Raw genomic sequence first — 24,912 nt, forward strand, 5'->3', positions numbered from 1 at the left:
GAGCAGGGCTTTGCTCTACGGCGCCGTACTTGCTTGTGCCAGATACAAACACGCGGGCCGATTGGTGCGCGATATTGTTAAAAAATTTGCCGGGTGTAGATACAAGCAGCATTTAAATGAAATTAAATACTGTCACCATTGTCCAACATCTCGAGTCGCATTTGTTTCAAAGTAAGGATGTCTTTCGGTACTTTTCCCATTGAAAAAAGATCTTTTTCATTTTTAGAATTGGTTAGTTAGGGGGTCGACCTATATTCCGGTCCGACCTATAGTCCGGTTTTTACGGTAGCTGCCGTAAAATGCAAAGAGGAGTATTTGATATATGGCTCTTAGAGGGGCAGGTTTCAGAGTAACTTGGCAACGGACAATTGGGGAGAAGGGTGGGGGAATCTGATCATACAGCACATTATTGAAAAACTTTATTTGCAAAAAAAAAATAAGAGGGGGATCCCATGGTGCTTCATTTGAAAACCTCTGAAAAAGCAGCTGCTTAGCTTCCCGTAACATACAGTGGAGGCATGTTTGAACAAGAAGCTGTAAGTGCAGGTTATGAAAGCTCAGACAGATATACAAGCTTGGGAGAAATGCAACATGCTTAATCAGCAAGTCTGAACCACTTCCCAGAAAAACAATTGATCCCAAATAAGGCAATGCCATTGTTTCTGTTTGTCTTCGATGGAGACAGGAGAGCTGCTAGATGAATAGTCATCCTTTGCACATCAGTATTCAGCAAGCTTATGACATGCCCAATTATCACTAAATGTGTTTGCTGAAGCATTCACAAGAGGCAGATTTCCAGAATTAGGTGGGAAATGTCACAAAAGTTGAGAAACACGGTCATCAATGTGAGCCGGTTCTTGTGACACCGACCAAAATATAAGCTCGTAGATTCTTCACAAGTGCCCATTACCGAGGGTTCTTCAGAGCAGTCACCTCATGTAACTGACACAGGCAATCCCAGCTGATGCGCTTATAGTCAGAGGCAGCAGCATCCAAAATTATATTCCTTTCATTCATTAGACTTTCCTAGAGTTTCATGGACATTGTTATTTCTGTAAATATACAGTTTTGCAACATAAAAACTGTTGTTCATATGCGCCAGCCACCTGCAAACCACATTACGACATGCTAGCACAAGCCCGCCAGATTCATGAAAGCTTTTCAGGCACTTTAGCAGAACCTTTAGCACATTTTTAAAGCTATTAAAAACGTGCAAAGCTTGAAATTCCTAATTATGTAACCACTGCTTTGTTTAGATTAAACAAAAAGCAGCAAATAAACAGCTGTGCAACCTAAACATATGCAGCAACAATGCAACACATGCCTAAGGACCCTAACTTTCTGCTATGAAAAATTTCAAATTTCGCGAACTGAAAAAGAATCCATGCAACTGCGCGGGAGACAACAAGTAATGCTTTAGAATGCACCTCGCGCTACCTTCGCAAGACGTGAATACAGTGTGCATTCTTTGACTCTTTAGGGCTTTTCAAGGTAGACAAAGTGACCTTCACCAACAGGCTTGAAAGCCTCCAGGAGAAGCCATCTTTTTAATGACCTCGGGGGCACAGTGCGTGCCAGCAAGCACAAAGGAGCAGGTACGTGTGGATATGGAGAAAAAATGCGGAGCGCGTGACTTAGAAAGAAAAACGCACTGAAAGAGTTGAGTGGAGTGAGAAAAAAGGAAGGGCAAACGGTCTCAGGACTGCATAGCTCGAAACACCGAATAAAGGCAGCTGCTCCAGCATGGGAGACTGTATGCATTAAAGTATCGGAGGCTTGGCATCACTCTATTGTAGAGCGTGCATCTGAAGCAATGCATCATAATTCCACTGCGCCCGCTGCTTCTGTATTTAAGCTTGAATTTTGGAGGAAGGGGGGGGGGGGGGGGTGCTTGGCTACGATTGGCCTGAACAGTCTGAGGTTGCACTACGGTCATAATAATATCTATATTTTAAAATTCTCTCGAGTCCTTCCAGCTCACATTAAACTCGTACAAATAAAGTAAAACTGTCATTTTCTGTCTCATACTGTTGTTCCTACTGATGTCTGTGACACTAAGAGCATCAAAAAAGAGAAAGTGGCTGCTAACACACAATTCCACGAAAAATGCTTAAATCTGCGATTTTTCGAGGAATCGTGGGAAATTAGGAGCCTTCCGCATGCCCCAATACACCAGCTACTGTAAACCCTGAGGGTAACAAACAAGAAATGCAAGCCATTGGGCGACAGCACTGCTATTCCATGCTAACAAAAATGGCTTGCTTGTTCCTTTTAAATTTTTTGACTTGCAAGCAAGCCTATACACACTTGTTCTGAGATAGGTTGCCTGTAGCCAGATAAAAATGAAGGTGGATACACTGCGTGCAGTTGCAGTAACTGGGCATTAGCTATAAAACTGCCCAAACCACATAAGGGTACTATTTGCAAACAAAGCAAAACGCTTAAATACTTTACAGAGTTATTGCTGCCCTCAATGAAAAAAGTTGGCTTTAGCAGCAAGGAATAGAGGTTGGTTATGCGAAGCAGACCCGACAGTGAAGAATCGGCTTAGCTGAGAGGCACAATATCACCGGTTTTTTCTCAGCAGATTGCACATTATCATTGGAGTAAAAAGGCAGCAGCTGTACAGCACACTGAAGTCTGCATACTTCAAACCAACACAAAGTGGTCAGGAAAAATCTTGCCACACTACTGTCGATTCATTATTGAAAGTGAAAAGACTTCTGTTCTTCCCACGCAATCCTTTTCTGGCCACACTGCCATCAAGAGCAGGCCCTGGCAAACCAAGACCTCGGAACTGCGTCAGCAACTGTGCACTGCTCAAGACAGTGGTAGCAAGCTCAAGTTGACTTTTGGCTGTTCCCAAAATGTGAATAATCCATTCAAGAATCGAATGGAATGTAGGCATTAGCGTTCTAAAATAACACATGGGCTACGAGGGATGCTGTAGCGGAGGGCTCCGGATTAATTTAGACTACCTGGGGTATGCAGATTCGACCCCACAGCCTTGGGATCAGTAGCTGAACACCATAACCACTCTGACAGGCTAAATAACCCTTTAGGGTGATAATTGATATCTAATGTGAATGCAGAAATTTCAAATTATTGAAAGGAGCATACCAAGAATCTACAGAAAAAATTCCCATCTTCTCTGATGAACATATGAATGCAATTTCTGCTGTGTACTCATATATGCATGATGTGAATCAAACCTGCTTTCTGTGTCAATTACTGTATACTCTTGACACTCGACTCATGTATGGGCTTATTTCCCCAACTTCAGAGCTAAGAATCTGGAAAAAATAAATCCACAAACATCAAGCACGTTTAAGGTGTGCATAAATTTTTTTGTGCAGCATGTTCCCCTGGGAGAGCTGCCAAATGATGAAATCTGCTTTCTCCTATAATTATCAACATCTTCCAGTATGCACCGCTGTGCAGATGAGTGCCGTTTAAAGCATAATTCAGACAGCTGTACTCGGAGCGGATGGCAACGGCAAATCATGAAATGACACCACCTGACAAGAGCCAAGAGCATTACTGCAGCTCGTCATGGCGTTATGAATTTGGAATTCATGGCAAGCGACGTCTTCGGTCGTTGTTAAAAATTTTGAAGCTACAAAAATTTCTAATTGAATGCATGGAACCAAAATACACTTCTTTTACGAGGGTGGCAAGGAGCCAGCCGCGAGTAGCGGTGAGAGCGACAGCGATGGAGTAGACACTTCAAGGCATTTGCAATTAGGAGCCAGACATAGCATCGGACGGTATGGTACAATAAAGCAGTTTCCCAGGAAAATAGATTAAAAGTGAACTGAAAAGTAAGTTTTGTGTAAGGGACACACCGCACTAAGATCGCGAGAAAAAAGTGCTGCATTCAGCCGAGTGTAAAGCGTATACTTTTGACAGATTCCTGTCATATGAAGTTGTGTAAACGAATCAGCATATTTTAGGCAATTAAAAGAGCACTCATGCTTTCTGCAAAACAAGCAAATGAAAACACTCATTCCCTGGAGCGATACCGTAGCTAGTGTAAAACATGAAGTTCTCTGTTTCAAAAGCAATTTTCTGCATTGCTTGACTGCTTCTACATATGATTTTATGGGTCTAAGTACACATTATTTCAAACACATCTGATGACACTTCACTTTGAATACAAGGAATCTGATATCGTTTAGGTCACGCCCAAATATGCAGATGCGGCATCTGCAGATGCAGTACCTGAAGGGGACAAGAATAACAAACTCTCCTGGATCAATGCAATAAACTTCCCTTACACAGTGAATATGAATGGCAGATCCAATACTATGAGTCCCCACTATGACCAAGTGGCTCAACCCGGTGGACAACACTCACTCAAATCTAAGTTTGGAACCCAGACACTCAGTCCGGAGTGAAGGCAAGCTTGACGCACTCATGTGTGGCTTGCGTTGAAAGCACCTGCCATGATTGTGCTCCGACATCCGCACACGTCATCCCAATGAAGCCCCAGCATTGGGCTTATTGCATGGCAAACAAAAGCAGCAGGTGGGCTTGTACCATCAGTGTGAAATGAAATACGAACACAAAATTAGTATTACAGTATTATCCGCTGCAGTGGAAATACAGGTGAGGTCCATTAACACTTCCAAAGACTGCCAGTTGTGCTTTCTATCTATCCCTCAACTGAGACAGTCTTGTTTTGCTATTTGTGTTTCAGTTGACCTATGCGCACTTTACTTGATGACAAAAGTACACACAGATGCGAAATGTGCCTACGGCTGCAGTGACAGTTGTTAGAGCAGGAGGCAAAGACTCACCTACATGGGAAATAGGTATGCAGGACACTTGATAGGGTGCTGTTAAATGAAATATGCCGAGTCGACTTTGGCAGAGCAGTGTGCTCTGCAAATCAGCCTTCGCTTGACAACCACTCCCTATCTGCCACTGTAAAAAGCTAGCTCCAAAAACAGAGGAGAAAAGCTGGCCGTGCGAGTGGTCCAAACCTTCCACTGGAATTCACCACCAGTCATTCTTCACATCTGGAGGGCCGCACTGCCGCTGCTCGCATCTGCTGGCGCTTGCATTGTGGCAACAGTGTTGCCGGCACCGACCGGACGGCGTGTAGCGTGCGAGCGCAAGTGAACCTTGACGTTGCTGCGCTGCGAGAAGGCAGCAGGGCAGAGCGGGCACCGGAAAGGCCGCTCACCCGTGTGCGTACGCAGGTGACGCACCACGTGTGACCGGTGAGCAAAGCCGCGGCTGCACAGCTGGCACCGGAAAGGGCGCTCTCCAGTGTGCACCCGCTCGTGCAGCACCAGGCTAGCGCGGTGCCGCGATGCGTACGGACAGAAGCTACACTGGTGGCGTAGCACCGGCGAGCCTGAGCAGGGCTGAGGCCTCCTCTTCGCAGGCACCGGGCCAGCTGCATGAAAGAAAAGAGAACAGTGAAGTAATGACCATGTTTTGATTTCAGTGGCGCTAGGGCTGCTTGGCCAAAAAGCACCGTGGCTAATGTGTTTGGCATGCATGAAGTAGAATCATGCGGTCAATGCCTCTTTTTCTCGAGCATTTCGCCCGCAAGAAGCCAAGCTGTGCACCAGACCATGGGAACGCCTGTAACAGTGTTCAGGTACCTAGCAAAACTGTGGATCGAACCTCGCATCTCCCACATATGAGAGATGGGAGAAATGTCTAAAAACTGTCCGGCAAGCCAGAGAGTAAATTGCTCAATCTTCGAACAAACTATGTGAAAAACACAAGGCTGGAGAAGAGAAACATGAAATTATCTGAGGATCGATCAAAAATGCCAAAGAAAACGAAGTCGATAACTCCATCTATCAAAGTGGTATGTGATAGTATTCCGAAAGTATGTACTTCACAAAGCATCCATATGCTTTAACTCTTTTTGCCTTGCCTTCATGCGAATATAAAATCTCCATAGCATGCAGTAACTCTCGGCAGCTCTAAAAGAATCATCTTTGCTTTCATCTTCACCTTATAAATGTGAGGAATGGTCACACTCCACAGCACATGTAATCGCAACATGTGCAGAAAAAAAGGAAACTGCGAGTAAAATCAGGTTATAGACCATGAAAGAGAGCCATACAAATTCTGAACTACTGAATCGAACTACTGAATCCAAAACACAAGTTGCTGACATCATTTAAAAGCTATGCCTATCGTGCATGTGATGCCAATTCTGTAGCAGTTTCAACTGCCAGCCATCCAAGTTGAACACGTGCACTGAGGATGTCGGCTGCCGACGACATCCTCACTGCAGGGAAGAGTCTTCGTGCGGCTGTGCAGTACAGCGGTGCACAAACACCCCACAAATGGGCTGTGTTCTGTGACTCAAAAGCAGCCTTACAGTGTCTTAATTCTGCTTTACGCCATGGCGATCACGATCAACTCGTAGCTGAATTAAGACATCTCCAACACCAGGCGCAGGAAGAGGGTCATGATATCACCTTCCAGTGGATACCGGGACACTCTGGCATTGTTGGAAACGACGCAGCTGACGCTGCAGCTCGAGCGGCTCACGGCAGTGCCAACATTGTCCAGATACCGTTGACAAGAGCTGACGCAGCAAGACATCTGCGAATGCTTGGCTGAAGACAGCTTTTAGCGCCATGGTCCTGTACTAGCAACTCCACATGCCGTCTGCACCGCCTAGACCCCTTACTCCGACTCAGTCCTCCGTCCGGCCTCTCCCGCTGCGATGCTACCCTGTTGTGTCGCCTGTGGCTGGGAGTGGCGTTCACAAATGCCTAATCCCACTTAATCACAATGGCAGACGCTCCTGCGTGTGAGATCTGTGGGTGCGACGAAACTATAGAACACCTTCCTTGTAACTGCCCTTGGTTTCAGCGTGAGCGTGCACTTCTGGCTGCAACACTCCGCTGTTTAGATCATCGGCCCCTTACTGAAGCCAAGATTCTGGGTCCTTGGAGTAAGCCTTCATCGCAAAGGACAGCCTTGAAGGCACTTTTTAAGTTCTTGAAGGACTCAGGACTGAGTGCAAGATTGTGAACAATCAGTGTGTGCCCTGTGTACCCTGCAAGTAACCGCCTACGGACACGTGGAAAAGTGACCATATCCCTTTGTTCTCTCCCTCCATTCCCCTTCCCACATGTAGGGTAGCATACTGGGCGCTGCCTAGTTAACCTCCCTGCCTTTCCGTCTTTCTCTCTCTTCTTTGAGAGCACTACTAAAGGCTCTCACCATCAATGGCACAGCTTAAGTTATGCGAACATGTTGTGTAAATGCCGACTGGAATCGCTATGATGCTTCAAAACCATTGTAAGCAGCATCCATCGCTAATTGTAGACCACAAAATATGAGCCGTGAAAGTGTTTTCAAAGACTCATCAACGATACGTGATTCAGTTCACAAATAGCGGCTCCTACCTGAAAAGAAAGAAAACATGCTTTGTCTAAAAACATGCTTTGTCTAAAAGTCGCAGAGATGATTGCTATGAATCTGCAGCCACATAGCAACGTCGCAACATCAAATCTTCAGAGCATTATTGAAAGACGTGCTGGACTAAACTCTGCCATCTCGTTCAAAACTAGTGTGTGAGCTTACACAGTCGAATCCCGCTTCAACGAAATTCACGGGACCTGCAAAAAATTTCGCTGAAGCAGAAGCTTCAACGTTGTGAAATCGGGCCACTACATTGACAGATTGGACCAGATAGTTCACGGACAACATTTATTTTACAAAAATTTGTCAGTCCTGGTCTTCAGCCATTTTGAAATCGGCATTGTGGCGATTCTCCTGGCACTCCGAAAATCTCAAAATCACGTAATAATTGCTTCCGCTACATTTGCTATCAACACTAACATTTTTTTCCGAATGCATTTTAAAAGCGCCCTTACTTTTGTCGTGCGAGGACCTGTACTTATAGACGGCGCTGCCTGGACTCATTTTAGCGTAGACTACGCGTGAGAGCGCCCACACTACTGCGCGTTGGGTGACGGTCACATGCACATCGAAATCGAACCTTTAGACGATGTTCCAGAAATGCAGTTGCTCCGATTCTTCGCAATGCAACGTCACCGTGGTTTGTGGCTGCGAACTGGACGGGTGATGTCATGAATTTCGCCAACATGTTCCTGCTGTCAGCACCACTATGCGTCCAAGGAATGTCCGCTCCACCCACCGAGGATATGAAAGCCAGCGGTTTCAACAACTTCTTCAGTGGGCAGAGAAGAGCAGCTGCAATGCGGATGCCTGAAATTCCTTTCTTCTTCCTTGCTGTACACGTTGGTAACGGTACTTCCTTATATGCTAAATGTACAAGCAACTTCTGTACGCTGCTCTTCCCTTGCCCACTTCTGTTAGCTTCAACAATCTGTGAATGGGTGCATGCTGTGAAACTTGATGTTAGTAGGCGACATTGAGACAAACCCTGGCCCGAATCCAGGTGAAGCTAACCAAAATGCTGATGTGCTTGCTGCTACTGCAGCATTGTAAGCTAAATCAGATGCCTGTCACGCTGATCTGATGGATACCTTAACCCAGCTTAAGGCAAACCAACTTGAGCTAGAGCAAAAAGTGTGTGATCTCACTGCCAGGCTCACGGCTGTTGAGTCTCATGTGCAGTCATTGGAAGGTGAACATTCCCTCACACTCACAGATGCCGTTCATGCCAAATCTGCTGCAACGATTTCGAGGGTCGGTCTCGTCGAGGCAACCTTATCTTCCACGGTGTCCCGGACAGCAGCTCAGAAACCTGGCCTGAGTCTGAAGAACACGCCCGCAAAATTCGTTATGACACATTAGCCCTATCGTTTCTTGACAAGGGTATCTATCGGGCTCACAGACTGGGCTCGTATGTACTGGAGGAATGTCGACCTATCATTGCGAAATTCGGTTCCCTCATATTAAGAGACAAAATTTTATTGCAATGCTCGAAGTACAAAGGTTCCATGATAGCGATTAGTGAAGACTTTTCTTGCACCACACGCCAGTCTCGCAAAAAGCTGGCCGAGTTCGGGAAGGCTTCAAGAGAGAAGTACTATTAATTGCGAGCAAACCGAATGTACATGGACCAAAAATGCTACGTCTACTGTTCGACAGCCGATAGTGTTTGTGAAATAGATTTTGCCGACAACCACTCTAGTGCTAACAGACACCAACCTGGTCTTTTAGATTCCATGGATAATACCACGAGTGAATCATGCACTGCTAGTAGTTACACGCCCGGTCGCAAAGCCAGTTTCCTTTCTTTTTTCCAATGTGCACAGTGTCTGTAACAAACGTGACGATTTGTCTTCACTTACTGCCGCGTGTTCAGCCAACGTTGTTATTTTAACCGAAACATGGCTCTCGAGCGATATTGCAGGTCATGAAATCTTTGAATGTGAACGTGGTTTCAAATTTTTTCGCTGTGACCATATTCTGCATACTGGTGGCGGGGTACTGATTGCCATACGTGATGGTCTGAGATCCTGTGTTTTAGATATTGCTTCACCATTAGAAATTGCGTGTACACGTATCACTCTTGGGTATCGTGATTTTATTTTTTGCATCTGTTATCGCACACCCACTTCGTTCATGACATTCAATTCTGATCTACATGATGTATTAAATGAGTTATCTCGTTCCGTTCAAGTCCACTCTTCTTGGCAATTTTAATTTTCGAGCAATTAACTAGTGACTCCCCTCCTACATATGATGGCTCATCTAAGTGCGCTCTCTTCATCAGCCTTTGCCTGGATTTTAGTTTTAAGCAGCCTGTTCTTCAACCCATGGACCCAATAACAACTGATTCCGTTGGTATATCATGTTTAAATGAAAGGCAGAAAATTTCAGCTTCAACAAGTGTCGATGGAATATCAACAAAGTTCCTGAAAAGCACAGCTACATGTCCATCTTTGATTCTTAGTGAGATCTTAATGCAGTCATTGCAGAGTTGTTCCATGCCAAATGACTGGAAAGTGGGGAAGGTGGCTCCGTTACATAAATAAGATAAAAGTGTTTCAGTACTTAATTACAGGCCCATTCCATTAACTAGCGTATCCTGCAAACTTCATGAGCACATTATTTACTCTTACCTTGTTGCATTCCTTGAATCTAACAACTTTTTCCAATTCTTGTCAACATGGTTTTTGACGATTTTGTCTGTGCAAAACGCAACTCCTCTCTGTTACTAATTATTTATTTTGAGCCCTGGATGTTGATTTTGTTGTGGACTATATTTTTTCATTTTGCCAAGGCATTTGACACTGTTTTGCATGACTTGCTATTAATTAAACTCAATGCTATTAATATTGACGATCAAGTATTAGGCTGGATTAAATGTTTTCTTTCAAACCGAAGCCAATATGTCTCAGTTAATGGTTATGACTCGCCTATTATTTCCGTAACTTATGGAGTACCTCAAGGTTCTGTGTTGGGTCCACTCTTGTTTCTAATCTATATAAATAATCTTCCTAACATTGTTTCTTCCCACATTAAACATTTTGCAGATAGTGTGCTATATCGCATAATTACTAATCCCTGTGATGAGACATTTTGCAGACGGACCTGGATACAATTTCTTCATGGTGCAGTGACTGGCTTATGAAGCTGAACACTACTACAAGTGCAAACACATGCGTATTACTAGCCTAACTCATAACACCACTCACTTTCTTCTTAATAACACTGCGTTATCGCCTGTTTCATTGTACAAATATCTTGGTGTTCATATAACTCACGATCTCTCCTGCAATATGCACGTGAACTACGTATCTAACCAGGCTAACCGCACACTTGGTTTTTTACACTGCCATTTCACAGCTGCAAACAGTTTCCGTTAAGCTTTATTTGTACAGGATGTTAATAGGACAAAAACTAGAATACGCATGGCATACTTGGGATCCTAATCAAATATCTCTAATTAACACTTTAGAGTCCGTTCAGAACCGCGCCACCCGCTTTATTGTTTCAAATTACTCACGAACAACGAGCACATCTGCAATAAAGTCAACCTTTTGTCTTCCAGCCTTCTAGCTCTTCCTCTGCGCCATAAATATTTTCACTTAACTTTTTCACCGGATTTATTATACTAACTCTATTCTCAAAGATCAGTTACTGCTTCCTCCATGTTATATATCCTCACGCACTGATCACAGTTTAAGGTATGAATCCCGCACTGCAGAACCACTCTGCTTGAATTCATATATTTCTTGAACTGAAAATGACTGGAACCACCTCCCTGCCTCCATCGCTACAAACACTGACGTTGAAAAGTTCCAAGGAAACTACTGCTGATTTTGCATGCCTCTCCTCTTTTTAATGCCACTGGTCGTTGAGAGGATTGAAAATAAATAAATAAATAAGATGTTTTACATTTTGTGACGCGCGGTATGAGCATAGCAGTGGAATGACGTTCCGTTGAGACATCTGCCAAGCACCACCGATACTTGCAGTGGCTGTATTCGGTCAGTGCCTGAGTGCACCAGACAGGGGAAAAAAAAAACATCACGATGTTCACCTACGGGGCAAAAGCGAGACTCAAGTGGCCTTGCCGGCGTAAGGCTTCTTGCAATGACGTGCCACCCACCGGTGCACCGGGCGACAGGGAATTGTTCCACACCGCTTGCTCGGTGTCGCTAGGCCTAACGCCTAACGTGCTCCGCAAAGAAGCCTTGGAAAAAGTGCTTTTGGACTAGCCACTGGTTATCATATAACGTTTAGCATTTTCATTGATTTCTATTCACATGATTGCTTCACACTGAAATGAACGCTGTAGAACTCATTTCCGTTATGCCTTCGTCAACGAAGCGAGCGAAAACGTTGAAAGCTGCCTTGCACCAACGACCGCGGTTCGCAAGCGCGGCGTCCGGGCCATTGGCAAAACCATCGCGGCCAGTCGTGCGCCGCATCCCATGTTTATGCGCACATGACTGCACATTAATTCCGATTATCCATGGAATGTCAGCTGCACTACTGAAAGTGCAAACTGTCTTCGGCAGCCATGTTTGGTCGCTTGCTCGGCCGCTTGCTTGTAAAAATTTTTTTGAAGCGGAACCTCGCCCCGAAAATTGTTCGTTGTGGGGGAAAATAATTCCACTGCCTTGTATGGCATGCTGACAAGCAATCGGAAATACTTCATTGTGGTAGAAATTTCGCTGTTGTGGCATTCGTTGTAGCGGGGTTTGACTGTACTGCTTCTGTACAATGACACGAAAGCAAAGGTGACAGCTGAGCTGAGGTGACGAGAGCTTTTCAAGGTTAGCCTGCCACTTAATCACTCCACAGCTCGAGATGACATGCTTGACCTTATGCTTGAAGCACACTAGTCTAATAACACTGCCACTTTATTCGAGCAGCTATGTGTTGAGTGGAAGATAGTACCCAATGGCTGTGTAAAGTACACTGTACCAGATACCAGCCGCAATATTTGAGCTGCTGTGGAATGTTGCCGTGGTTGCAGCAGGCCTGCTTTACTCATATGCTTCAGTTGGCCACTAGTGACACAAGGTCATGCAAACCAACAATGAACAGGCCATGCAAGAAAGCAAGGAGAATTGTCGGACGCTACAAGCACAGTCCTGGAGCCCAAAATAAACTTGAGGACCGGCAGAAGCAGTTGAACAGGGACGTGCTTCACGCTGTTCCGAACACTCAGACAAGTTGGAACTGTCAGCACCTCTTTCACGATTGCTTGAGCTCAAAGAAAACATCACACGTGAGCTTGCCTCCTCCGACACAACTGCTGATTGCTTGGACTCTTAAGGGTGGAGAGATGAAATTGAATTTGTGGATGCACTAAAGCCACTGTATGAGCCAGCTGTGATTTCAAGTATAGTAGATCCTCACTATAGTAAACTGGGATATAGTAAGGTCTCTGATATAGTAAAGTGAAACTGCAGTCCCATTTCGCCTTCCATAGACAACTACATATTTTTTTCGATTATAATAAATTTTTTTTTCAAAGAAACGGCTATAGTAAAGAGCGTCCGGCCCTACGTACTTCCCGCGGAATGATGGCAACGCGGCGCGCGCGAGGCCGACATTCGGAGGCAAATGCATACCAGAGGCAATAAAACGGAGGTCTTTGAGATAGCTTCGCCACAAAGCGACGAAGCTGTGGGGAGAAGCCAACTTTTGACAGTCTTTGGGTCCGTCAAGCAAAGCACGCAGCGCGCAAGGAAAAAAAGAAAAGTAAAGCTGGCTATGAACGTAGAAAGAGGGCGGCGTGGGTCGCCAATAAAGGAAAGACAGTAAAATTGCAGTTTAGAGTAAGAAACTGAAGAAAACGGCAAAAAGTCGCCGCACGGCAGCACGAAGCACAGGGAAGCGACGGCACTGCGTGAGTGAGCCCACAGAACTTTTTGCTGGCACGTACATTTGTGTTGCAGTTCTCACCATGCTAAAACTAAAAATAAAAGTCCAAAAGATAGAGAAATGCCCCGGCATGGGATGAAAGTGTTGCAATGTTACTACCTCGGATAATGTATGCGACAGCCCATTGAGGCAAATATGCTGTGCAAGTCAAGCCTGCATCTATACGAAGAAGCTACCAATTGCAAGCAGGCCAAAAAGCAGCGATAACTACACAACTGTGAGGCTGCATGGTGACATAAACCAAAAAACAATTAAAACCACCCCAACCCGTGGAGATGATAGGAGCGATTGTGAAAACAGCAAATGTGAAAAGGATATACAAAGATACGAAACAACTGCTGCCTCAAATACACAGGTGAGTGGGTCACATAAGCCTTGGCAGGAAAATGACACAACGGGCAGCCAAGGAAAGCCAATGTATCTGCCAATAAATACTCTCAAAGTATTTCCTATATGATCTCCTAAATGTGGCATGCTCCACATGTGTCCAATTTTAGCTTGCGTCAGCACGTAAGCCCAATAACCTACTTCTTCACAGACCAACTGACAGCAATGTTCCGCGATGAAGCGTAGGCAGGTTCATAGTGTATGCAATGTGCGCGATGAAGTGTTCAACAAGGGTTCAAACAACGTTAAAGAGGAACAGCTTTGTTTTCATTCTAGTAGACATGGTAACTACAGAAGTAAATGTCTAGATAACCGACAAACAAGTTTGGCATCAACCAGCAATTCACTTCAGAACCAACAAAAGTATAAATGGATTTCGGAACAATAGCCTCATATAAGCCCGAACATGCTAAAGTGCAACTGAAGAGGTTTTAGAATTCGATGATTTTACACGAGCCGAAAGTGTGAAACTTGCAGGTAAAGCATGCGAAATCTTTTTGCGATAGCATTTGAAATGGTGACAAAATCATTGACTAAAGCAGCATCGGCGTTCTGGCTTCTCTGCAGTACACAGAAACAGGCAGAGGCTGCAATGATGACGCCACGTACTGCGGTGCTAAGTTTCCAGCGAAGAAGTGGTTCTTTCAAAGAAAACGAATGCCGTCAAAAGTGAAACTCACGAACCATTGTTTGACGGCATCGGATTATACACAGCAGCGTGTAGATGAAGGCAGCGGGCATTTGAAATTTCGGTAACAATGACGTCACCACGAGTTTCCTCTAACGTGGTGAGGAGAAGCCTGAACATCGTCGCCATTTCGATCTTTGATTACATCACCAATTTAAATGGTAACGCAAAACTAATCTGCATCCTTTACCTAGAAGCTTCATAGGTTCGAATTCTTGAATAACCTCAAATTCTCAAAAAACCATTTGACCTTCCCTTTAAGGTTCAGAGTAATCAGTGCCCTCATTCCAACAGTAATATTCTCGCTCAGGTGTTGTTCACAAAAGTACCCGTAATCTTTTTTTCTCCTTTGCAAGGCAAAGCAGTGACAACAGCAGCTGTACAACAAATATGCCATCCCTCCCCCAACTCCTATGAAACTAGATGGTGGGAGACAGGGGAAACCCACTCAGCCACCCTGTAGTCAACATTTACAACACTGAGTGTACTGCTCATGCTATAATGCAAAAACGCAAAGATAAACAGGCTGATAAGAGCTTCTTGAATTTACACTGATTACCTCTCTGTCTCAAAGGAGTACACTGTAATGATAAAGCAGCACCAACTTGTTCAAGCATATCTCCAAGGCTGTGAGAGTGAGACAAAGTTTTTTTTTTTTTTTCAAAGGCTCACTCATACAGAACTTGAACACTGAATGTTACCTACAACCACTACTTTTGTTAAAAAAGCCAAAGCCATATTACTTTGTGCGCATAGAATATAAAAAACTGCTGCCTTATGAGAACATGCATAACCTGCTTTTCTGACAGCCTGTACTACAAAACAGCTCTACATCTAAAAATTCATGCTGTAAAAGATGATTCTGTTACTGGAAACTGGCAAGCCTTCACAGCAACTGAACTGCTGCTGAAATTTATTGTCTAGGCAGCTGTGAAATGAAGTGCCTGTTTTCGTGTTCTTCCATCCTCTCCCACCTACCAGGAAGGTGCTCCTACCAAAGTCACTTTGCTGCGCTCTCACTTAATTCAGTGTGCTGACTGACCAACTTGAGGAACAATCCTCTTAAAACTACTTACCAGTTTCTGAAGTATTCAAGCTCATCGTGCCGATGAAAGCTGCCGAAGAGAGGATGTCCTCCCCTTCCAGGCCAGCAGGTGGCAGGTAGGCTGGTACGGGACACAGCTCCAGCCCTTCAGGAATAAAAAAAATCGCCACTTTACCAAGATCACAAAAGGCTGAAAAATTTCTGCTAAATATGAAAGCTATCTTGAAAAGGTAGCTGCAGAAAAAAAAGAGCTGCGCAGAAAAGTGCCAATACTACTGTCAGTACTGAAAACAATTTCACCAACTGCAATAATTAATGCAGATACCACTTTCTGCCATTTTTGACAGATAATACACAGCTAGATCATATGGATCATCATGGTTTAAATATATCAGTAAACGAACATATTCTTGTTTTTAAGCATAAAAGTACTAATAAACACTGAAAGCAATCAGTATCTTTGGCAAGAATCTAGCTAGCTTCAAAAGCCTTAGCCCAACTGGAGTGAAGAGTCTGCCTAGAGGATCAATTATTGGACACCTGAAGCCTACGCATTTAATGCCATACATCTTACTCCCCTACAACAAAGCCAATGAGTGGCTACAGCAATATCAGTGTCGCAAAGCATGTCCACACCACATCCTATGCCTAAGTGGAAAGCACAAACAAGGTCCATTACACAAGGGCTACACGTGGTTTACAAAAAAGCAGTGCAATATTCATAACACTGCCGCTGTGCAACAGACTCATTTTTGGGTGATGTGTAGTCCATCAGGACACCATGAACCAAGACGAACTAAACTATGTGGACTGCTATGGACCACTAAGGATAAATTGAAAAGGGTTACAGCACATTAAAACCAACCAGTTGCGGTCAGCGGGCTGCAGTGATAACTTTGTGCTGTGACACTATTACATTTCCATGGAAGAATAATTTTAGGCTGCTCAGAAGCCGGGGAATTAGTCTTATCTCCATTTATAAAGTTGTTTGCTAGCTATTGCGCCAAGTCCTAAATTAGGCACGGCAGAAACAGTTCCTTTGTTTTGCTTTTATCCTTAGCGGCTGTGTGGCAAATGAACAGACAGAGTTAAGACATTTGGTTTATCTCCAGTGACTAATACTCTGCACCAAATGGCCAAACAAAAGACTGTTTTATGAATTTCACTTTTGCCTTTTTGCGATAAACTTAACAAAATCCTTTCACAACAAAAAGAAAAAGCCTTTTCAGTAGTTTGGTCACATCACGCAAAACTGAATGTGACCCCTACTTGATGTTTTTCTCACTAGTTTGTAAAAAAAAGGAATGAAAAAAAAACATACAATAAAGACCTGTTAATCATGAACCATATGCTTTAGCCAGTTACCAAAAGGCACCACAATATTATTCACCTGAGCAAAAGAAACAAAACTAGTGCACAAAAGAAACAGCTGAGATAAAAATAATAAGGCAGGTTATACTAAAAGCAATATTCAAAAAATATACTTAGCAACATGGTCTACAGCACAACTTCATATAACATCAGTTGGCAGGCTGTAGTACAATAAACATCCAAGTTGTGAATAATTGCATCTTCAAAATTCAACGTCAAAAATTTCATCACTTTCCCACAACATGTTAAAACATTCCTCAAACACAGGCCAGACAAAAAACTATAATCCACCAAAGCAGAAACCTAATCTTCATCACCGAAAAGCTGTGTACAAAGATGTAAACAAGTCTTGCTTGAGCTTGGTGGGCCCGGACTGCCATTGCTGCATCTTAAAGTCAAAGCCTATGAGTTGCCCCATCTGAAAAGATAGGAACAGAGACAACCTGAAAAGGTGTCCCAAGGGATTTACAAAAACTGGCCGCACTGACAAAGTGCTCTTGGAAATTTCATGCAGCCTACAAAGTAACACCTTCAAAAACGACTTCTAATCATCGAAGCCAAAGAACCATGCAATCAGCAGTCAGAACCAAGAATCTATGAAAGGAACAGTAAAGTGATCTGTAACAGTCCACTGTCAGAGCTTGTTTGCGTGCCTCTAAATAATAACACGGAAACACCAATTAGAGCTCTTTTGCTATTACCAATGTCAAAATGGATGCGTCACGCACAAATCCAAGCTAGGTAGAGAATCAGACAATGTAAGTGATTTCTATTTTCTACTTCTTGTACATAAACCATGAGATAAAGTACTGTATGGCACCACAATGCGGAGAAAGAAGGCCAGAAAATAAAAATCTAGGCCAAACTAGCAGCAATTTTTTACCAGTGATTTCACACAAAGAACAGAGAGTCTAAGAGTCTAACATTGTTATTTTTTTGCAACAGTACAATTCCAGTTTTCCAACAATGTGCACCACAGGTGCATTAACTTTCAGTTTACAGGATACACTCAGTTGCCGCAGCTGGATATGTAATAGTTACTACTAAACCACAAGCAATTGCACCATGGCATGTTGAAAGCTTCAGCAAAATCTGGCAATGGTTCCTGGCAGCACTAACAACAAACTGCATGTTACTTCTGAGATGTAGCCACTGACACCAAATCAACATGCAGGCATTGGCAAGTTCAAAACTACAGGCCTGCACATAATGTCTAGAAGCTAGGTGTTTTCGATGCCAGGAACAGAGCAAAGCCTTTTCCCATCTTCTATAAATTTAGTAAAACGGAAAGTTTAGCAAGTTGGTGTGCCATATTTGCAGAAAGTGCAGAACACATGGACAAGCATGTAGATAGGAATAGTGCTGCTGTTTCTAAAAATACACCTTAACTTGCACCCGGATTAGTGTTTTCTAAGGTACCACCATGAGTGCTGAGCTTCACAGTGCGAGGACCACTACCCCAAACACATATCTGCAAATCTGGCAAGCGTTAGAAAAAAAACGACAAAAAGAAACAGTACAAGTCATACTAGATGACGTTATTAACAAGCGACTATGTGCAATTTTTGGACCAAATGTAATGCGTCGATGAGAGGTGTACCTGTCATTAACTGTGGTCTAGCATGGGAAGCAAGTTCACAGACAGGTAAGCTGTGCCAGCAAAAATGATTAAAGCACTGAGCAGGAGGCAAACGCTCTTTAAAAGAAACACATTATCTGACGATGTGATGTTTCATCCCAAAGAGGACAACAAGGACAGTCAAGTCACTGCTGCAAGCCACTCATAATGTGTGTTCTCCCAGTGTGAATCAAGTGTCGAGAAAACTGGTCGCAACTAACACTGCTTGGATTTCGATGAGAACTGCACATAAATGCACTGTCTAAATATCACAATATTCACTGTGCACAAGAGCTTGTCTCAAGTAGTACCAAAGATCACAGTAATATTTTGCCTTTCTGAAATCTTTCTTTCCAGAACTTTATAAACAATATTAAAGAGGGTGACAGACCACACAAATGCTTTCATGTGGTCTCTGTTTTAGGGTCTCTCTAAACGGAATTCTGTAATTCTGCATGTGGCAAAACAAAGCATGTAAATAAAGGTAGAGAGCAGACATGTAATGTGGTATGATGTATACAAACTCAAAAGCAAACAATATGAGAAAGAAGCAAGGTAACTTGAGAGGTACAGCAAGGATAACTTATTGATTTACGGCAAGACTGCTTGAAAAAAATTCTCAAAATGAATGTCGATGACTGTATAACTCTCTGCAGTTTAAAACCTCAAGGATTATCACCCAGTCTTTAGCAAGCAAACTGCGTGTTTCAAACTATGAGAACAGGTGAACTAATTAAACATGTGTACCATCGCACGTTTGTGGATGGGTTGATGAAGCAGCTAGTGATATTAATAAGCAGCAGTCATCAACACCTGTCAGCTACCTGTCATGCATTCAGAAAGTATATTACAAATGCTAAGTGGTACTACTACAAGAAAATTTCAACTGACACAAGCAACCATACCACAAAAGCAAAGCACTTGATGTAAAGGGTGGATGCAGCTGGCAAAGGACAGGGTTAATTGGAGAGACATGGGAGAGGCCTTTGTCCTGCAGTGGGTGTAGTAAGGTTGATGATGATATATTTATTATACAGCTCCTCGACAGCTCCTACATCACAGAACACCACTTTCTTAGTTCTGCTCCTACAAAAACAGACCGTTTAACACTGCCCAGTCCGAACCTCTCAGCAAGCTCCTTAACACGTCACACTATGCAACAATAAAACAGACCCTCTAGGTTTCAAAATTTATTTCTCATTTGTAATGCAACAGCTCGGGCTTGCATCTCCTGGTGTATCAGCTACACCACACTCTAGCAGGAAAGTCAAAACGCAATTAGACAGTTGCAAATGCTTCAGAGCATTTCCAAACAGGGTAGCTGCATGCAAAATGATGCAATTAAGTAATATGATAATCTTTGAGAACTCCACCCTTACGGTAAACACTTCTGAAAAAAACACATTAAGAGCTCTCTAAACATAGCAGTCAACACAAAGTAAGCAGAGGTCTGCTATTTTGGAATGTTTTTGTGAATCTAATCATATTTCCCATTACACACAGCTGGGAAACACAGACCTTCTCGCTAACCATCACATGCACTACATCTAACACAACCCTGACCATCCCTGTTGCAAATAGCGCAGGAGAAACCTTCATAGCATTCAATCTGGAAATGCACGCACATTCCAACCACACTTATCCAGTCCCTTTCACAAACCTCTGCTTGAAACTGTTCTATATAAATTGTTTGTTTGTTGTCAGGGAATACATCTTCTCAGGGCAGGTAGTAACCACTGCATCGACCACGACAGTGATAGGAGAATAAGAATGGGGTGGAGTGCATTTAGCAGGCACTCTCAGATCATGAATGGCACGTTACCAGTATCCCTCAAGAGGAAAGTACATAACAGCTGTATCTTACCTATTCCCCCCTTGGGGGGCAGAAATGTGGAGGCTAACCAAAAGGGTTCATCTTAAGTGACAACGCAGTGAGCTATGGAAAGTACAATGATGGTGGAAAATTAAAGGAGTTATAGACACCTCACTTTTGGGTGCATGTTTTCTTCTTTGTAATAAGGCATAAGGCATTGTTATACATGAATTACCACACGGTATTCTCCAGCGACCTCTAAATAATTTAAAATCGAATTTCTTACTCATGCTTTTTGGTTTCGGTTTCAACAGCTGAACGATGACTGTGACGTCAAAGAGAGGTTATAGGCAATGTGAAGCATGAAAAACTGCAACATAATCAGTGCTTTCACATTCGTTATCATTCTGGCTCTTGAGGAAAGGCTGGCTTCAGGACTGTAGTGAATTAAAACAATGAAGCAGCAATTATATTGCAGTTTTTTCATGCCTCACGTGAATATAACCACACTTCACTTTGATGTCACAGCCATCGTTTGGCTGTTCAAAACGAAACCGAAACAGCACGAAAAAAAATTTCTATTGTAAACTATTCAGTGGTTGTAGGTGAATACCACATGGTGATTCATGCATAATAATGTCCTCCACAACATTGTAGAGAAGAAAACATGCCACCAAAATTAGGTGTCTATACTCCTTTAAGAGACAGGAAGATGACTGAGTGGGTCAAGGAACAAAAATGGGTTCATGACATCCTAGTCGAAATCAAGGAAAAATGAATGCTCTTCGGCAGGTCATGCAATGCGAAGGCAAGCATAGCACGGGGCGGCGAAGAGTCAGGCGAGCAAATGAGATTTAGAAGTCTGCGGGGTTAATTTAAGGTGGCCACACGGTTAATTGGAGGCACAGGGTCGTCCACTCTTAGTTAGAATGTCGCTCTGTGCTGCTGGCGCTCTGCGAGACGCCTCTGGCGGGTGCCGTAGAAACTAATGCGCAAGAGCAGTGAGAATCGCAGGCGGGGCTTCGCGCATTGTCTCCTACAGTGCGCTCTGTATTGCGGTGAAGCGGGCTTTAATTTTGCACTGCGTCCGCATAACGCCGATCACAGAAATGTTTCTGGCTAAACAAAATGCTGGTGAGAAGTCTATCAGCTGCATTTATCCCGCTGCAGAAACAGTACCAATATGTTCTGCTTGCCTGGTTAAGTTAAAACCTACAAATAAGGACTCTGGGGAGAAAATGCATGCCACATAAGTCAAACCTTTGCTACTGTTACTGCAATGGGATAAAAGCGGCTGATAGGCTTCTCAGCGGTCTTTTGTTTAGTCTGGAATGTTTCTGTGGTCGGCGTTATGCGGACGAAGTGAAAAATTGAAGCCCACTTCACCACAACACAGTGCACTGTAGCAGATGCACTGTAGCATTAGTTTCTTTGGCACACGCGGAGCGCCGTCAGCACGGAGCGATATTCTAAGAGTGGACGACCCTGTACATGGGAGAGGCTTTCGACCCGCAGCGGGCGTAGTCGGGATGATTATGATTATAAGGATAATAGCGATTGATTCTTTCCTGTCCAAATAATGAAATATAGAAAATGTACTGAAAGTTTCTACAGCAACAAACCTCTAAGCCACATTCGTGTTGACTATACCTGAACTGCTGGGCTTTTCTGCTTCAGGCACTTGTGATCTCAAAGCAGTCATGACAACCCCAGTGTACTGTTGCTTTCACAATAGCCTGCGAAATTGTATACCCCCCGAAGATGGTGACCAACAAAGACTGCACAATGACTGCAGTGGATAACATCCAAAACAGTTCCAATGTTTGGTTTTTCACTCAGTCGAACACTCCACTCAAACGTGTACTAGTGTGGGCCAGATACAAAAGCACTACTGCCATTTTGGCAATGTTCTTTACAGGGCCATGTTGCTTGCTCTGCAACTCGACAAACTTAATTTTAGGCATATCACGTGAGGTTGTGATAGGAGCCCTGTTGACACTACATGCTGGGCAAGGTTGAAACTGATGAGGACTGGAATGATCAATCATACAAAAGATATTGCACAATAAGCTGACAAACATAGGCGAAGTTAATTAAAAGTCAGGCACATGAAATATACTTGAACTACACAGAAAAACATCAATGCTGTTTTGTCCGATCACATAAAATCATTGAGTAATTTAATTCAGAGGGCCTTTTACTACCAGCAGCTTCTCCCTTTAAGTGATAATGGAGGCTTTCGGAAAACAAGTCACAGTTGTCTTGCAGTAGTCTCGAATTTGTGTTTTAGCATGTGCAATTACTTGAAATGTGTTATTTTCACTGTACCCTTTTGTTACAGAATGGCTATCTGCAGGACCACAAAAAGTTCATGCCTTAGTAAATGAGCTGATGCCAATAAAAGAAGCAAACGAAAGAGTACAACAAGCGGCACTTTTCCATATTCCACCATTTTTAATTAACAAAATTTACTCTGCTTGAAGACACGCAGCACGTTAATTGCCGAATTCCAATTGCTAGCACAAGTCTTTATTAATGTGTGGTGTCACCAACTCTACCAAATTTTAGAGGTATCAAACGTTGCTCAACGTCTCCGCATTCTTCATGACGCTTTCCGACAATGGTGAGGCAACGGATACGCCTAACGAAAGCCTGCCTATGCGGTTAGGTGCACCCAAATGTCATTTCAGGCTGTGGACACATAGCCAAGCCGAATGCCGCAGACGGCACAGGCCGACACAGAACGCCCACCAATTGTTCCTCAATGAAAGTAAGAACCGTCGGCGCACTTGTCACCACACCGAGAACGTTGCTTGCGTGCTGCCCACAACTCGGGACGAGCGATCTTTGTTGCAAGGCGCTTCGGTAACTTTCCTATACTTACCTTACAAGCACCTGCACTGCTAACAGCGCCGAGCTCGTCAACCCACCAAGAATATATATCTGACTTTGCAGCGCGAGACGCTGTAGAGCACAAAGCGCATGGAAACAGTCAGGCGACCGGTGATGTGATGAACTCCTCAACACCGGGTGAAACTAACACTGCTCACAAGAATGCGACGGCACCACTGCACATCCATACATGTCCCTACTTTAATCAGCAGGCAGGACGCATGGAGGTCACGTAGAGATTACGGTGGCGACATTCGGGCTCCAAAGTTTCAGTAGGTCACAGGCTGAACTATTCATGGAACTATACGCGAGTACAATGGGCGCCGCCATTAAACATGGCAGTTACAATGAGCACTAGAGGGAAAACGCAGCAAAACAAGACGTGTATGTTTGAAGCGTGCAACAGTGCCCGCTTCCACACCCCTGTTACCCCTCTTCCACAGCTGGCAAAAAAAAAAAAAAATGCGGCAAGCATAGTTGACTGGTTTGCTAGAACGCTGACCGATATCCGCTGTCAACACAGTCAACTACGGTTAACTGGATCTAGTTCACTATACGGTCAACACACAGCTTTTTTTTGTTCACCTCGCTGTAAGTACAAAATAGGAGCAGAAACACGTAACTTTACTGCGTGTTTTCTTCTTTAAAATGATGTCTTAGTCCCTAGTATGCAAGCATCAGCGCGTGGTATTCATCCACGGCCGCTAAATAATGATAATTGAATTTCTTCTGAAATACTGTTTTGGTTTGGGTTTCGTCAACAAACGATGACTGTGGCGTTTCGTTGAACATTAGGGTCGCGTAAATCACAGAAAAACGCCAATACAAACGATGATGCGTAGTTTTTACTCTCTACAGTTATACCAGACTGCTCCAAGAGAAACAACGTACCAGCAAATATGTTGCAGTTTTTTTTTTGTGCCTCACGTGACTTGAAGTTCACCTACACGTCACGGTTTTCTGTTTATTTGATTCCAGTAGGGTCTCATGTTGAGACATTACATATCGTTCGGTCATGGACGATGGAAAGCTCAGGTGAGGCCCTTGCTATCCGAGCTGCACGCCAAAAAGTGCTGGAAGTGATTTCGCCAGGACCACTGGGCCGATGGCCGTCGGCGCAGCCAATAGTAGTAACGTTAAGTTACAGTGCCTAGGAGGTTTCTGAGATACCTTCTAGGCACTATAGTTGGATGCAGTGGCGTCGTCTGCTGCTTGCTGCGCAAGCGCACTGAGACGGCGGCCATGTATAGGGTGGGTCATAGAGCTACTACTACCAAGGGGGCGGGGAGGTGAGGGAGAAGGGGGAGCCTTCACGTCCGGCTTCAAAAAATGTGACGTAACGACCTCTCCTGAATTATTTCCTTCCTCCGTGCGTTCGGCTGATGAAATCGAAACAGTGACAAGAAGAAATTCAATCCGCATCTGTCTAACGCATTGTTCGGAGAAAGAAAACAAGCAAGCAAAAATTTGGTGCCTATAGTCCTATAAGGTATTTATCACCTCAGCTTTTTCGCTTATCTATCTACGCACCAACGCAAACTGACTCGATGCGCCTTGTTTCCATGTACGTTGCCTCTTTATTTATCTTTTTTTTTAATCTTCCCAAATGCGCATCATCGCACGCGCGTATTTAATAATAATAATAATAATAATTGGTTTTTTGGGGAAAGGAAATGGCGCAGTATCTGTCTCATATATCGTTGGACACCTGAACCGCGCCGTAAGGGAAGGGATAAGAGAGGGAGTGAAAGAAGAACGGAATAAAGAGGTGCCGTAGT

General features: G+C 43.8%; 1 protein-coding gene across 1 annotated transcript; it reads right to left on the reverse strand.

The window, feature by feature from the left end:
* Positions 1-291: 291 nt before the first annotated feature.
* On the reverse strand, positions 292-23,497 carry LOC144107009 (uncharacterized). The gene is made up of 3 exons (XM_077639986.1): positions 23,293-23,497; positions 15,472-15,585; positions 292-5,404 (listed from the first exon to the last, which is right to left on the reverse strand). Exons 1-3 carry the CDS (start codon positions 23,324-23,326, stop codon positions 5,016-5,018), a joined length of 537 nt encoding a protein of 178 aa, XP_077496112.1. The 5' UTR covers positions 23,327-23,497; the 3' UTR covers positions 292-5,015.
* Between the last annotated feature and the right edge of the window lie 1,415 nt (positions 23,498-24,912).

Source organism: Amblyomma americanum, chromosome 10, assembly GCF_052857255.1.
Source record: "Amblyomma americanum isolate KBUSLIRL-KWMA chromosome 10, ASM5285725v1, whole genome shotgun sequence".
NCBI classification, from domain to species: domain Eukaryota; kingdom Metazoa; phylum Arthropoda; class Arachnida; order Ixodida; family Ixodidae; genus Amblyomma; species Amblyomma americanum.

Excerpts from the sequence above, each read along its gene's own strand:
- LOC144107009 (XM_077639986.1), bottom strand. The coding sequence starts at position 23,326 with ATGTATGGATGTGCAGTGGTGCCGTCGCATTCTT. Across the intron at positions 15,586-23,292 it reads AGTGGTGCCGTCGCATTCTT|GGCTGGAGCTGTGTCCCGTA; the intron begins GTGAGCAGTGTT and ends TTATTCCTGAAG. Across the intron at positions 5,405-15,471 it reads CTTGAATACTTCAGAAACTG|CTGGCCCGGTGCCTGCGAAG; the intron begins GTAAGTAGTTTT and ends TCTTTCATGCAG.